This window comes from Aphidius gifuensis, linkage group LG1, assembly GCF_014905175.1.
Source record: "Aphidius gifuensis isolate YNYX2018 linkage group LG1, ASM1490517v1, whole genome shotgun sequence".
Lineage (NCBI taxonomy): Eukaryota > Metazoa > Arthropoda > Insecta > Hymenoptera > Braconidae > Aphidius > Aphidius gifuensis.
Window position 1 is genome coordinate 17,411,036 of NC_057788.1, and position 14,462 is coordinate 17,425,497.

The 14,462-nt window shown below is 27.4% G+C and overlaps 1 protein-coding gene across 3 annotated transcripts in view; it reads left to right on the plus strand.

Annotated features, from left to right (window-relative positions):
• LOC122849647 (heparan-alpha-glucosaminide N-acetyltransferase-like) overlaps positions 1–14,462 on the plus strand; it is a 46,860-nt gene that overhangs the window by 1,321 nt on the left and 31,077 nt on the right. For 2 of the 3 annotated variants that reach the window (XM_044148437.1, XM_044148422.1), the window contains exons 3-4: positions 4,859–4,989; positions 5,078–5,252. The exons of the other annotated variant lie outside the window; for it this stretch is intronic. In XM_044148437.1, the coding sequence (XP_044004372.1) occupies positions 4,859–4,989; positions 5,078–5,252 (306 nt within the window). The remainder of the gene's footprint in view (positions 1–4,858; positions 4,990–5,077; positions 5,253–14,462) is intronic. 3 annotated transcript variants of the gene reach the window in all.

Consider the following 14,462-nt stretch of genomic DNA (forward strand, 5'->3'; position numbering starts at 1 on the left):
TTATATTCCGACTGACTATAATACATCCTCAAAGAAAAAAAGTATTGGTGTCATGGCGGTATAATATGCGAGCGCATCACAATTTAAATTTGTCGCTTAATCTTTGAGCTTAGTGCCTCATCTTCGAATTTACTTAATTCTGATAGGGTCATCAGAAGAGCGTTCGATTACTAGCCGAGGGCCTGGGCCTCGGCCAACAGGAATACAACTTGATACACGGAGAGAAGTTTCCAATAAAAATTATTGTGCTGGCACAGTAAAAAAGTGGCCAAACTGAATTCTCTTAGAAATTGTTAAGTTTATAATAATATTTGTTTTCTTTTTAACATATTTTATTATGTGTTCTACAAAAATTGTTAAACAGCACAACAATTTTTAATAAACCGACAATTTTTATTATATGTATTATAATTTTTGTTTTAAGAAAAATAATTTTTTTTAGTCGTAAAACAAATTTTATTAGTATAGTTGAATAATTTTTATTAAACAGCACAACAATTTTTACTGTCCAACAATATTTGTTGATCTTCTAAAAATTATTGTAGCGCAGTAGAATAAATTTTGTTGTGCCAGCACAATAAAAGTTCCCTTTCTTTTATACAAAACCGAACGTAATCCGGAAGATTCGGGATCTTTCGGTATATAAGTGCCGAATTGCCAACAGCTGTCCGGTTAAATGTTAATAACGTTAATAACTAAGTCGCATTTTAGCCGTGAGAAGTTTATAATAAAATCCAATTATTTCAATAATAACTAATTATAAAAAAAGTTAATAATTTAATTAAAAAAAAACTAGAATAATGTTCAAAAAAAGAATCACGGAAAAAAAATAATATTGTCATGTAGTTATTAAATCTAATTATCTGTGTAACTAACATAACCTCCATGACATCTTGACACTTTTTTGTAGTGAAAAAAAACATTATATGATTAATAAATTACTAAATAAATAAATGTATGACAATACAATATAATCACAAAAACTACATTTTTTTTTTAAATCAAAGCCTAAAACTTTCAAGCAAAATTTTGCTATAATTTAGCAACTTTTTCTCTCAGTGTATCCATGAAAAAAGAATGCTATTATTTTCACTCAAGAATATTATTGCATATAAGACAAATTGTATATAAAATTGAGGGACTTTATCCATAAACCAAGGCGTACAAGTATTTACAGCAAAACAAAAAGTGTCTAAAATTTAGGCAATTTTGTTTTAAATTAAACCAAATCTGTTATAAGGCAAGACATAATATTGTCTAAAATTTAGACATTTTTGTAATTCATAGAACCAAACTTGTTACAAAGCAAGACGGCAGTGTCTAGAATTTAGACACTTTTGTTTTTTGAAAAACAAAATCTGTTACAAAGCAAGACGACAATGTCTAGAATTTAGACATTTTTGTAATTCATAAAACCAAACTTGTTACAAAGCAAGACGACAGTGTCTAGAATTTAGACATTTTTGTAATTCATAAAACCAAATTTGTTACAAAGCAAGACGAAAGTGTCTAAAATTTAGATACTTTTGATTTTTTTCAAGACGATTATATTTATTAATAAGAAAAAAAAATATCAATTTAATTTCTCCAATTGTTTTAAAGGAAGGATATAAGTGGTTTAAAATAAATCTTTTTTCACTATATTTGATGTTTCTAATAGTCGAATTGAACTTGAATAATACGTAATCGAGAATTTCATTTTTTTCCAATGCGACATATTCTTGTTTCCTACCAAACTCTTTTTTACTTTTTAAAAATTTTTTTTTTTCTTAGACAAAAATTTCTATTTAACAGAAATTTTTTTTCACAGTGTACGTTTTTAATTATGTTTTGTATTTTAATTATTGAGATTTTGAATATAAATGTTGATTTACTGCTTTTCTTAAATTTTGTTTATTAAATTTATTATTTGATTAATTCTCCCGAGTAGAAACTTGTTCAGGATAGCCTGAACACTGATCCAGGCCTGATCAGGATATCGTAAGGCTATCCCTATTCAAGTAACTCTATCACATCCTGATCAAGCCTGGATCAGGCACCTACATCTTTTCCTTAATAGGGATAGCCTGATCCAGTCCGGATCAGGACTTGATCAAGATAAAAGTATTAAATTTATTTAATTTTTAAATAATTTCATCTTGATCAAGTCCTGATCCGACTCAAACTATCCCTATTAAAGATAGAGTAGGAATGGCCTGATCAAGATAGCATCAGGCTATCTGTATTTTATCCTTAATAGAGTAGCCTGATCCATTCTGGATCAAATCTTGATCAAGAAAAAATTATTGAATTTATTTTTTTTTCAAATAATTTTTTCTTGATCCAGTCTTGATCCAGAATTAATCAGGCTACTCTGTTAAGGATAGAGTAAGGCTAGCTGGATCCAAAATGGATGAAGAAACAAGTATCAAATTTGCGTCTTTGAATTTTACAAATTGCCTGATCAGGATAGCATCAGGCTATCTGTATTTTATCCTTAATAGAGTAGCCTGATCAAATCTTGATCAAGAAAAAATTATTGAATTTATTTTTTTTTCAAATAATTTTTTCTTGATCCAGTCTTGTTCCAGAATGGATCAGGCTATCCCTATTAAGGATAAAATAGAGATGGCCTGATGCTATCCTGACCAGGCAATTTGTAGAACCTATGAGGACAAAAAGTTAGTACGAATTATCGAATGGCTCAATGGCCGAGCGTGTCAAGTACTAGCGTTGTAATCCCGTGTCGAAGGGTTCGAACCCCGGTCGTAGCAATAATTAGTTAGGTAAATTATCAATTAGGTCAGTTTGTAATAATAAAGTTTATCTGTATTCTGTTAAGCGTTAGATTTCAAATTAAAAAAAAAAATAAATTTGAAATTATTAATTTTTGCAGATTTTATTGTTTTACTTTGTTTCGTTTCATTTTCTTGGTTAATATTATTATTATTTTGTTTGAGAAATTATTCCATGGATTTTAAGCTTTGAGACTACGTTTTTGGTTATTATTAATTTTTACGTTTTTGGTTTCTCATTTATTAATTTTTGGTATTAATGTTTGGCCTAAAAATCAGACAAACCAATTGTATATTTAATATTTATTTATATTAATTTATAAATAATGTTTTAAAAATACTAATTCCCATACCCGTGTAGGAATCGCCAAGCATGGAAACATGGCCATACACTGGCCGATAAACGGCAGCCCATGATTGGTAGCCAAGCAAGGGCCATTAATGGGATATACTTGGCAAACGATCGGTCCATTATTGTGTTGCCAAGATTGGCAGTCTTGTCTTGGCCAACGTCTGGCCATTAATTGGCTGGCCATTCAATGGCTGCCATTCATCGGCCAATTCATGGTAAACGCATTGCTGGCCATTTAATGGCTGCCGTTCATTGGCCGATCCTTGGCAAATTCATGACTGGCCATTAATGGCTGCCGTTCATCGGCCAATTCATAGCAAATTCATGGCTGGCCATTTAATGGCTGCCGTTCATCGGCCAATTCATGGCAAATTCATGGCTGGCCATTTAATGGCTACTGTTCATCGGCCAATTCATGGCTAAATCATGGCTGGCCATTAATGGCTACCGTTCATCGGCCAATTCATGGCAAATTCATGGCTGGCCATTTAATGGCTACCGTTCATCGGCCAATTCATGGCAAATTCATGGCTGGCCATTTAATGGCTGCCGTTCATCGGCCAATTCATGGCAAAATCATGACTGGCCATTAATGGCTACCGTTCAATTTTTGACAAAAAAAAAAACAAGACAATAGAAAAAAAAAAATCAACAATGGAGCATTAAAATTAAATGAATAAATAAATATATTTGTATTTGAATGATCATCTTCAGAAAAGTCTACCAAGTCTACGAGTGAACTTAATTACTACAAGAGAACAAAAAACTTCCGAAATATCTATATCGCGCTCGTGGCTCAGTTAGTTAAAGCATAGGTTTAGTGTAGGTTTAGGTTTTCGGTCGAGAGTTCGCGCCTGGCGAGAGGCAGAAAAAAAAAAACATTTATTATAAAAAAAAACAGAGTTGGACTTGATAATCTATATATGCAATTGAAAAAAAAAATATTTTTTTTATTTTTATTTATAAAAAAATTGATTTCGCAAGTAATGGGCCAATCTTGGCAAATGTTGATGGGCGAATCTTGGCAAATTTTAATGGGCCAATCTTGGCAAATGTTAATGGGCCAATCTTGGCAGCCAATATTAGAATGGTGTAACGCGCCAGGCCCGGCGTATGAGTGGCCCATTAATGGCAAAATTTCGCCATGCATCGGCCGTTGCATGGCCGTGTTGTAGTCTCCTACACGGGTAGCAACAGTCCGAGAAGGTATATCTGATACCAAAATGTCATATTACAATCTATATTGTGCAGTTTTTTTTGTTGTTAATTTTATTTAGAGGTCTGTGTGATCCATTAAATAGAATTGAGTTTCGTTTTTCTGGATTTAGTTTCAACCTCCATGTGGTATAAAAGGTGTTAATTTTATTTATTAGATTGTTTAATGTTTCTTGAATTATTGCTGGTGATTGGTCTAGTTTATATATATGATAAGATCATCTGCAAAACCAATTGAGTGTGGGATTAGACTTTTTTCTATTCTTGTTAAAGAGCACAGCTGATTTAGGCAGCTCACCGTTTAATATATACCTATAAATTGATTGAAAAATTCATCCTGTGCAGGCTGCTAGGAATACGGATCCAAAAAGGTTAAATCCTGATCACGATTCAATCAGATTTTCCGATCAATATAGAAAGTCAAATAACATATTATTATATCATAATATTTTCAAAATTTAAATTTAAAAATTATGATTTTTTTATATTTATAATAAATTGTTTTTTCAACATAAAGGACTGCTGGAAGTATCATTTGCCGAATAAAGGATAAAAAATTGGATTACGGTGGTATTTACACAATACTGGTTAATAATGATGATAGCTGTAAATTTCATGATACCACTGGATTTATCAACTTATACAAACGTAAGAAAAGAAAAAAAAAATAATTTTAAGTAAGTTGAATTTCATTAAAACTAATTATAAAATATTTTTGTTTTTTTTTTTTCTCTAGCGCTTTTTTATATTTTTAGCATTATCTGTTGTGCATTAGCGCTCATAGCAATTTCCAAAATGATCGTGAAAACTTATTTCACTAGGAAAAATTTTAGTAATTCTGGAAATAATTCAGTTGTTGTATCTGCTCAAAAAAGAAAAACACGTATTCAGTCGATTGATACGTTCCGAGGGTAATTATGATTTTAAATTTATAACAATAAAAAAGAAGTCTTGAAGAGACAACAATTTTTTTTAGATTTCATTAAAAAAAAAAAATTCTTTATCGTTTTTTGGAATTGTGCTTTATTCAATCAAAATATGATAAAGTCAAGAGTGCTTTCAATAACTATTGTTAACGCCATGAAGTTGAATCTAGTTAACTTATCATTTTATCGATTTCACGGACTGTTTCTCATTTTAAAATTACGAATATATAACGAGAAAAATTCATAATAATAAACAATTTATTAACACGAAATAAATTTGTTTGTCGTTAATCTCAGTTCAATGCTGAACTACCAGAGTAGAAATTTACTTCAGATTCTGATCGAAAACTTGATTGAAATTCGATCCCACACTGAGAAAAGAAAATTCTAAAACTAATACAAAAACTTCTTAATAATAGAACAATAATAGAACAAAAGTTCTTGCAAAAAAAGTTCTTAGATTATGGAAAAATTTTCTTATATTAAATAAAAAACTTCGTAATTCAAGAACGAAAAATTTCTTGAATTATGGAAATATTGTCTTGAATTATAACAAATACGTCTTGAATTATAAAAAAAAAATCTTAAATAATAACAAAATTTTTTTCATGAACATTAGTTAGTTAAACGTTTCAGTTCCCTATATATTACTTTTTAATTATATTATGTTTTAATAATATTTATCTTTTCTGAATAATAATTTATTAAAATTATTTAAAATTTATTAAAATTATTTGTAGTTATCCTAATCATATGAAGTCGTGAGATTTTTTTTATGAGACACGGATTTTGACATTTATTTTTATAATTCATCTAAAAATATATCTTTTTAGCTGCACATATATAACTAAGTATTTGTCAATTGACAATTAATATATTTCAACTGAATATTATATATTTTATTTTTGGAATTCCAACTATGAAGTTCAAAAATTAGAGATATAGATATAATCAAGATACAAAATAAATTTAATTTATGTTTAATTTATATTTTTTCTAAATAAAAAGTAAATATAATTTATTATTGGATTATATTTTTCAAAATAATAAAGTAAATTGAAAATTTACATCATTTGAATTCGTAAAAAGATATAACTAAAATTTATTTTCGTTTTACTTTTTTTTTTGTGAATTTTTGTAAGTAGTATAAGCATAGCCAATAAAAAAATTTTTTTTTAACAAAACATTAGTCAGTTAAACGTTTCAGCTGCACATATATAGCAAATAATTTTTATTATTAGTAATTATAATCATTAGTAAATAATTTATCACACATAACTAAATATTTGCCATTATATTTCAGATAAAAAATGATATATATTTATTTTTTGCAATTTTAACTATAAAATTTGGAAAAATGTATTTAAATACAAAATAAATTTAATTTATATCTTTTCAGTCAAATTTATAATTTACTTTATATTTTTTAAAATTAATCCGATATAAATAAAATTTACTTTATATTTCTGAAAAATATAATTCAAATATAAATTATATTTACTTTATATACATATATAAAAAAAAAAATTTAATACAATTTAACACTGCATTTATTCATACTCCTTTTTTCTGGTATTTTAATTTATCAAAATAAATCATATTAATATTATTAGCCAAATAAATTAATTAAAATACCAAGGAAAAGCAGCAGCTAAAGAAAAGACGAAGCTAAAAAATTGATGTTTCTTACTATTTATTTTCTTTGCCTGCATTAATCCCTTAGCTTCATCTTTTTCTTAGCTACTGCTTTTCTTTGGTATTTTAACAAATGAAATTGATGCAATTTATTTGAATAATTTAAAATACCAAGTCGCCAAAGAAATTAAATGACAAGCGTTATCAATTCCAATCATTATTATTATTTTAAATGACAATACAACAACACGCCGAAGATGTTTACACATTTTCCGCGAGTCTAGATGGCTCACAAATTTTTTTTATTTAGAAATTAATGACTTGATCTAATAAAATTTATGTACTGAAATATTAATAAACACGAATGTGTTTAAATTGTTACAAATAAATATAATGAAAAGAAAAATTAGTTTATTCATTTATTGAAATATTTATATCAAAGAAAATTTAGGAGACATTTATTTTAATCTTTTATTGTATGAATTATATTAATGCATATGATACACAATATTTTTTTTTTTTTCAAATTTTATATACTCTTGTTTTAAATACTGAATTACGAATAAATTGTCAATTGAGGGTCCGGATGCAATAACAGGTCGAGCGCTTGAAGACAAGAAAATGCTATGTTGCTGCGGGTGGAAAATAAGAAAAATTGAAAATAAAAAATAAAAAAAATAAATAAATACAGTCATTAATAAAATTAAAAAATACATATTTTTTTCTAAATAAATTTTTTTTTATGATAATCAGTTTCCGCGATAAAAAATAAAAACGAATTTTTTTTTTTTTTTTTGATAAAAGATACTTCTTTTTAATCATATAACTCGAGACAACTTGAGTTGACAACAAATCGACTTGAAATTTTGACTACAGCTTCATTATAAGCTACCGATTGCAACAGTTTGATCAAAAACTCATTTATTTATATAGTTTAATTTTAGTTATATGATTGTTTAATGTCGAGAAAAAATTTAATTTGTCTAACTTTGAATGAAAAAAGAGTCGGAGAAATTTAAAAATAAAGTAACTTTTTAGTGGCAATATTGTTGAGCAGTATATCAAGAAGTTTTGTACAAATTTTTAGATATTTTTATTAAGTACTTACTGAGTTATTAATTTAGCAACAAATTGTGAGCTGCCATTAAGGCTATATATGCGTGATCGACAGCTTCCTCTCTTGCAAACGCCTATGTTCGCGCGTTTGTATATATCTATATAAATACAAACAGTATACGCGCAATTCGTATTTGAAACAAGAGTATATAAAATTTGAAAAAAAAAAAAATTGTGTATCATATGCATTAATATTATTCATACAATAAAAGATTAAAATAAATGTCTCCTAAATTTTCTTTAATATAAGTATTTTAATTAATGAATAAACTAATTTTTTTATTTTCATTATATTTATTCGTAATAATTTAAACACATTCGTGTTTATTAATATTTCAGTACATAAATTTTATTAGATCAAGTCATTAATTTTTAAATAAAAAAATTTGGTATCATAAGGAGAATAAAATCGTAGTCGTACATATAATCGCGTCGTGGTTAAGTCGGTAAAGCGTCGGAATTAGAATAGGTAGATTTAGGTAGCGTTGATAGTGTCAGGAGTTCAAGTCACTTCTCAGGCCAAAATTTTCTGATACAAAAAAAAAAAAAAAAAATTCAACCAACCAACCAAAAAATTCAACCAAGTTCGAATAGTAATAAAAAACAATTAAAAAAATGTTTGTTAACATAATTTTTTTTTCTCTTATATTTATTTATGTAAAAGAATTTTTTTTCTTGATTTGTTCAATATTTTTCTTGGATTATAACAAATACTTCATAAACCAAGAAGCTTACTTCTAAAATCGCGTACATTTTGTTACAATCCAAGAACCTTACTTCTAAAAATTAGAACATTTTGCCATGATTCAAGAAATTTTTGTTATTATTTGAGAATTTTTTTTATAATTCAAGAAGTATTTGTTATAATTCAAGACCTATTTGGCCATAAACCAAGAACCTTACTTCTGAAAATTAGAACATTTTGCCATGATTCAAGAAATTTTTGTTATTATTTAAGAATTTTTTTTTATAATTCAAGACGTATTTGTTATAATTCAAGACAATATTTCCATAATTCAAGAAATTTTTCGTTCTTGAATTACGAAGTTTTTTATTTAAGAGGAATGACAACCTTTGAAGATCTAACCTTATCTGTCATTTTTTCCAAACAACTTTTTAATTAGTAAAAAACAATATAAAGACCTAAAATTTGGTAAAGTCACTTATAATATTATAATGCACTGCATGACAGTATCAGAATTTGTTTATTTAACAAAAAAAATTAAAGATTCGTTTATCGACGGAGTTTACAATAAATAAATTTCCAAACAACTTTTTTTATTCTAAAACTTAATTAAATTTTATGAAATTTTACGAGGTTGATTAAAAAATTATTCTCTAGTGCATGACACTATTTTATTTGCAAAATACTAAAAAAATTTTTTTATATTTTTACAAAAAAAAAATTTTTTTTACCAGCAATGATAATTTATCCGGGGGAACTCGAAATTAAATTGGTGGCGCTGGGTATGCTATTTTTGTTATGTTTTGGGACTTATTTAACAATTGGCATTTTATTGTTGTGTCAAAAATAATTCCATAAAAAGTTAATTAATGGTTATAAAATTAAGTAATTTACACTTAATCAAATGTAAGTTAGGTAAATTTGAAACGCAAAACATATGGTTAATTATCGGATTAGTGTTTAGTATAAAACTGCAAGTGTAAGCATTGTAATTTTTTGTGGTTATGAATAACTTGATCGATAAAATAAAAACAATCAAAAAGAATCAGTATATAAATCAGTATATGCTCGTGGATAATCTAAATATATGACTGGAAAAATAGTAAGACAAAGCTCTAGAATTAATCTCTTCTCTATTGGTTATCATTTTATTGGCAGCATGTTATTTTTGGGAAACGATTGCATCAAATGCATGAAAACTGATCCTCAAAATTTAAACTTCTTTTTTTATTCTAACATCTTAAATTTTGTAAAATTTTGCATGGGTTCTAATTATTTGGAGATAATATTTAACTTTCAACTACTTAAAAATTCAAAATCGGAACGATAAACACAGATAAGAAAAGCATATATAAAAAATGCATGCGCTAGTTTTTATATAAATTTGCTCCTTTATATATATAAAGGAATTAGGTGGACCTTCGTCGAAAAATTCTCATTTTCGATTTGAAGAATACCTGAATACCTGATGTTTATCATGAATTAATAAATTCTGACTGATTAAAAATATTATTTCTCTTACCGAATTTATTTGGTGGACATATGTAATAATAAAAGTATTACATTTGAGTATGCAATGGTGGGATATATATAGATAGTTGATACGCATGAAATTTGTATAAAAATTAAAAAAAACGAGGTCTAAAATAAATATTAATCTTTTATAATTGTTTATAATACATGTACGGACAAATTGGTATACTGAATAAATATAAGTGATTTTACCACCAGATCGTCTAAAGTATGTCCCAATATTGAATACAATTGGGACTCACAGATGGAGCGAATGTGGTTCTGTTGGTAAAAATAAGGGAACAGTTAGGTCAAAATGAAAGGTTGTCATTCCTCTTAATGAAAGAAAATTTTTCCATAATCCGAGAACTTTTTTTGCAAAAACAAAAGTTCTATTTTTTAGAAGTTTTTTTTCTCAGTGCAATCAGAAAACCTGGTTAGAAACGGATCATTATATGTCATGCTCTATTCTAAAACTCGAAATCAATTTATTTATTTCTATCAGAGATTCAATATAAATTTATTACGTATAGTAAACTTAGAAGAAAGAATCCAAATGAAATTAATTAAATTCATTTCAATAAATTAAAATACCAAGGAAAAGTTGAAATCTTCATGAATTCCTCAGCTATAATCGTCCAAGTAAATTAAAATAATTGTATTAGATGGCTTGGGAATTAATATGAAGATTACAAATTATTCTATTTCATTTTATCTTTTCCTTTAGCTACATTAGCTAAAATAAATTAAATTATCTTGAATAATGGGTTATAGATTTTAATTTTTCAACATTTCTAATCTTTTAATTTTTTTGAAATACATTCTCGTCTTTATTCATTTACATAAATAATTAACAAATCTATTTCCTTGTATTACGCAAGATGGCTTAGGGGACCGGTCGGAACAGTGAGAAACAAAAAAACCCAAAAACGAAAATATATGTTTCTCTGAAACGAATCATCCCGTAAAATGTAAAAAAAAAATACGTGACATCATTTTATTTTTACAAACCACTCTGTAAAAAGTAGAAAATTAAAAAAAAAGAAAAGTGAGCACACCTATATTTAGGGTGGTATGTAAGTCCCAAAGTAGGATAATTCTTTGGGTTCAAAGAGGCCCTACCATAGTTTATAGTGGAGTGGGTATAAGCAGAGTGAAGCCATAGATGATTTTTACCTCGGAAGTGACGAAAATCTCTTATACCCCATACGGCGAGCACAAAATGTCGGACTAATAAAACCTCTGTGGCTTCACTCTGCTTATAGTCCGTAAGGTGATGGCAAAAAAACTAAACTCAACCGTATACGAAAAAAACTAGTCAAATGGTAGTCCTTGGGACCTAGAACACGTTGCATATACCCTCAAGCAGTTTTTTGGTCGCCCGTCCACAGGTAAGTCAGGTAAAAAATCGAATATTCAGACTCCTCATAATTACATAATTTTTTGTTTAAATACTTTTAATTTTATTTTATTAACTTAATTTTAAACTCTCAAGCAAAGTAATTGTAGCCCTGTCGAGATATTAATTTTTGAAAATTGAAAAAAACACGATATATAAGAGACGTTAAAATTGATTGGCGAGCTAGGGTATTTTTTTTTTTAATGTATTTTAAATATAAAAAAAATTGTGTGTGTTACCAGTACGCGCGAGGGAAGTGAAACTTTTTTCGCAGTCTGTTGAGTTATTTTATCATGTAGATGGTCTCACAAGTGTATAAGTAAGACACAAAAAACTATAAACACAGAGATTTTTCCCATGGTCTAGTAAAAAAAAAAAAACGAAAACCAAGTCATTTCATTTGGTTTTTTTAAGTTAATTTTTTTTTATATAAAGAATCGGAGTCTTTTAGAACCTAGGCAGGAAGTGACGACGGGCACAAGCCTGGGACAAGCCTGATTACCCGGCTCTCGGGCCTGTGTCAAGTCTGGAATGTTCACGATGTATTTGCTGGTGTCGGACTTGTGTATTGGGCTTGACACAGGCTTGTGTTCCCAGGCTCGACACCGACTTGCAAAAAAAATTATAAAAAAATATAAATAAACAATTATTATTAATTTATTAAGTTGACATTATTGTTTTTTACGCGATACAATTTGAATTAACGATAATTATATGAACGAAAATAAACGGCGTAACGAGGGATCGATCCTAAGTCTCTCACGTGGAACTCCAATGCTCTATCAAGTTAACCACCGGGGTATTAATAAAAGGCTCAGTCAAAATTTTTTATATGAATGAATTCATTCGAGAGTCAATTCACAGTCCTTGTAAAAGCCTGGCACGATAGTCAAAACCTAATAATTGTTATTTAAAGTTTCTATTTACAATTTATAGATCTAAATAATATAATTTTTTTTTTTATTGAATATATGCACAAGTCAAGTTCCGTGTCAGGCTTGGTAAAACGGGTTTGACACAAGGCTTGTGTGAGGCCGGGAAAAACAAAAAAAACAGGCTCGACACCGGCTTGGACTATTGAGGCCTGTGTGAGGCCGGTTGAAAACAACGGGAACAGTCTTGTGTCAAGCCTGTGCTCCCAAGGCTTGATACACGACCCTCGCACAAGCCTGGCACAGTTGTTCAAGCCCGAGAACTCCTACCTGGGAACCTCCATCTTCTTTATTGATTCTGCCATTTTTTTTCTCTTGGATCTATTCATCTTCAAATTTGTAATAATTCCAATAATATTAATATTTATCTAATTAATAATGAAAACAATAATATTGATAATGTTCATAATAATGTTACTAATATAAAGAATAAAATCAATATGATATTAATAATAGAAATTCCAATAACATTATCGATTAGTAATAACGAGATCAATGGGGGCCGATTTTGCTGTATTTTGTTTTATGTTTATTATGAATAATGTTTATTTATAGATTTATGCAATTATAAATTAAAGAAAAAAAATTTCTTATAATTTCTTCATCTTATAAATTTCATTTTTAATTTATATTCATCAATATCATTTGAATAGTATCTATAAACAAACAATTATCGAAAGAATCAAATCTGGTACTAAACAATATTTAAATTTGTTATTAGAGGTGAGCATATACGACATTTTTACTGAATATTGAATATTAATAAATATTTTGAACAATAGTTATTTAATAATGTACAATTTTATATTTTTATTGACTTAGCAACGGGTGAACAACATATAAGGAATTTAATAAATTAAATAAAAACAAATGAAATATTTTTTCAAGAACCAATTAAATGGATCGAATAAAGGCTTCATTTTTCGTTTTTATAATAGGATAATAATAATATCGATATTAATAATAATATTTATAATATTAATATTGATATTAATAATAATAATGATATATGATATAATGCTATTAATATTATTATTAATTCATGATATTATTGGTATGATTGAAAATGTTATCGAAATAATTACTGTTATCATCCATGCTATAAATAAATAGATATTATAATAATAACAATAATTTTAATAATATTATGAATCATAGAAGGCAAGATGGCCGACTGAGCATGACGTCTCTTTGATCGGTCAATTGAATAATTGTGTAACAATTGTTAGTTAGTGTTTTTAATAATTAAAGATTGCATAGATTAGTTATTTATAATGTTTTACTAATGTGAATTATATAAGTTTAATATATCTCTTGTCAATTAGTTAAAAATTTCAATATATTAATTAACGATACTTATTTGTTGGTTAGTTTACCCAGTGCCGTAACAAGGAATTTTTGCGCCCTGGGCAAAATTATATTTTGCGCCCTATCTTTATCGATATAATATATTTAAAAAAAATCATTTGTTAGGTGTATTTAACAATAATATATATAACAAGCAAAACCGCCAGAATATATTGAAATTATTTTTTTTTTTAAATAAAAATTGTTGTGGATAATAATATAAAAGACAAAATATTTTAAAAGTGATATAGATGAAGAATGAATCATTACAAAATCAAAACAGTTTCTGTCTTCTGGCGTTGTCGCTGGAAAATTCATCTATGATGTCATCGAAGTCTATTGAAGATACAATCAATTTGGCACAATGATTCTATTGTATTATAGAAAATATTGCAGAGAAATTGATCTAGATAATGAAATAATTTATTGGGTTACATCCAATCTTTAGCAACAGTCACCAATAGCTTTTTGATTAATTAATTATCTAGGGATGTATCTAGGGAAAGAATGTAACAAATACAGAGTGTCCCATTTTAATTTATCAATGGATTTTTTTCGAAAAATAAAGC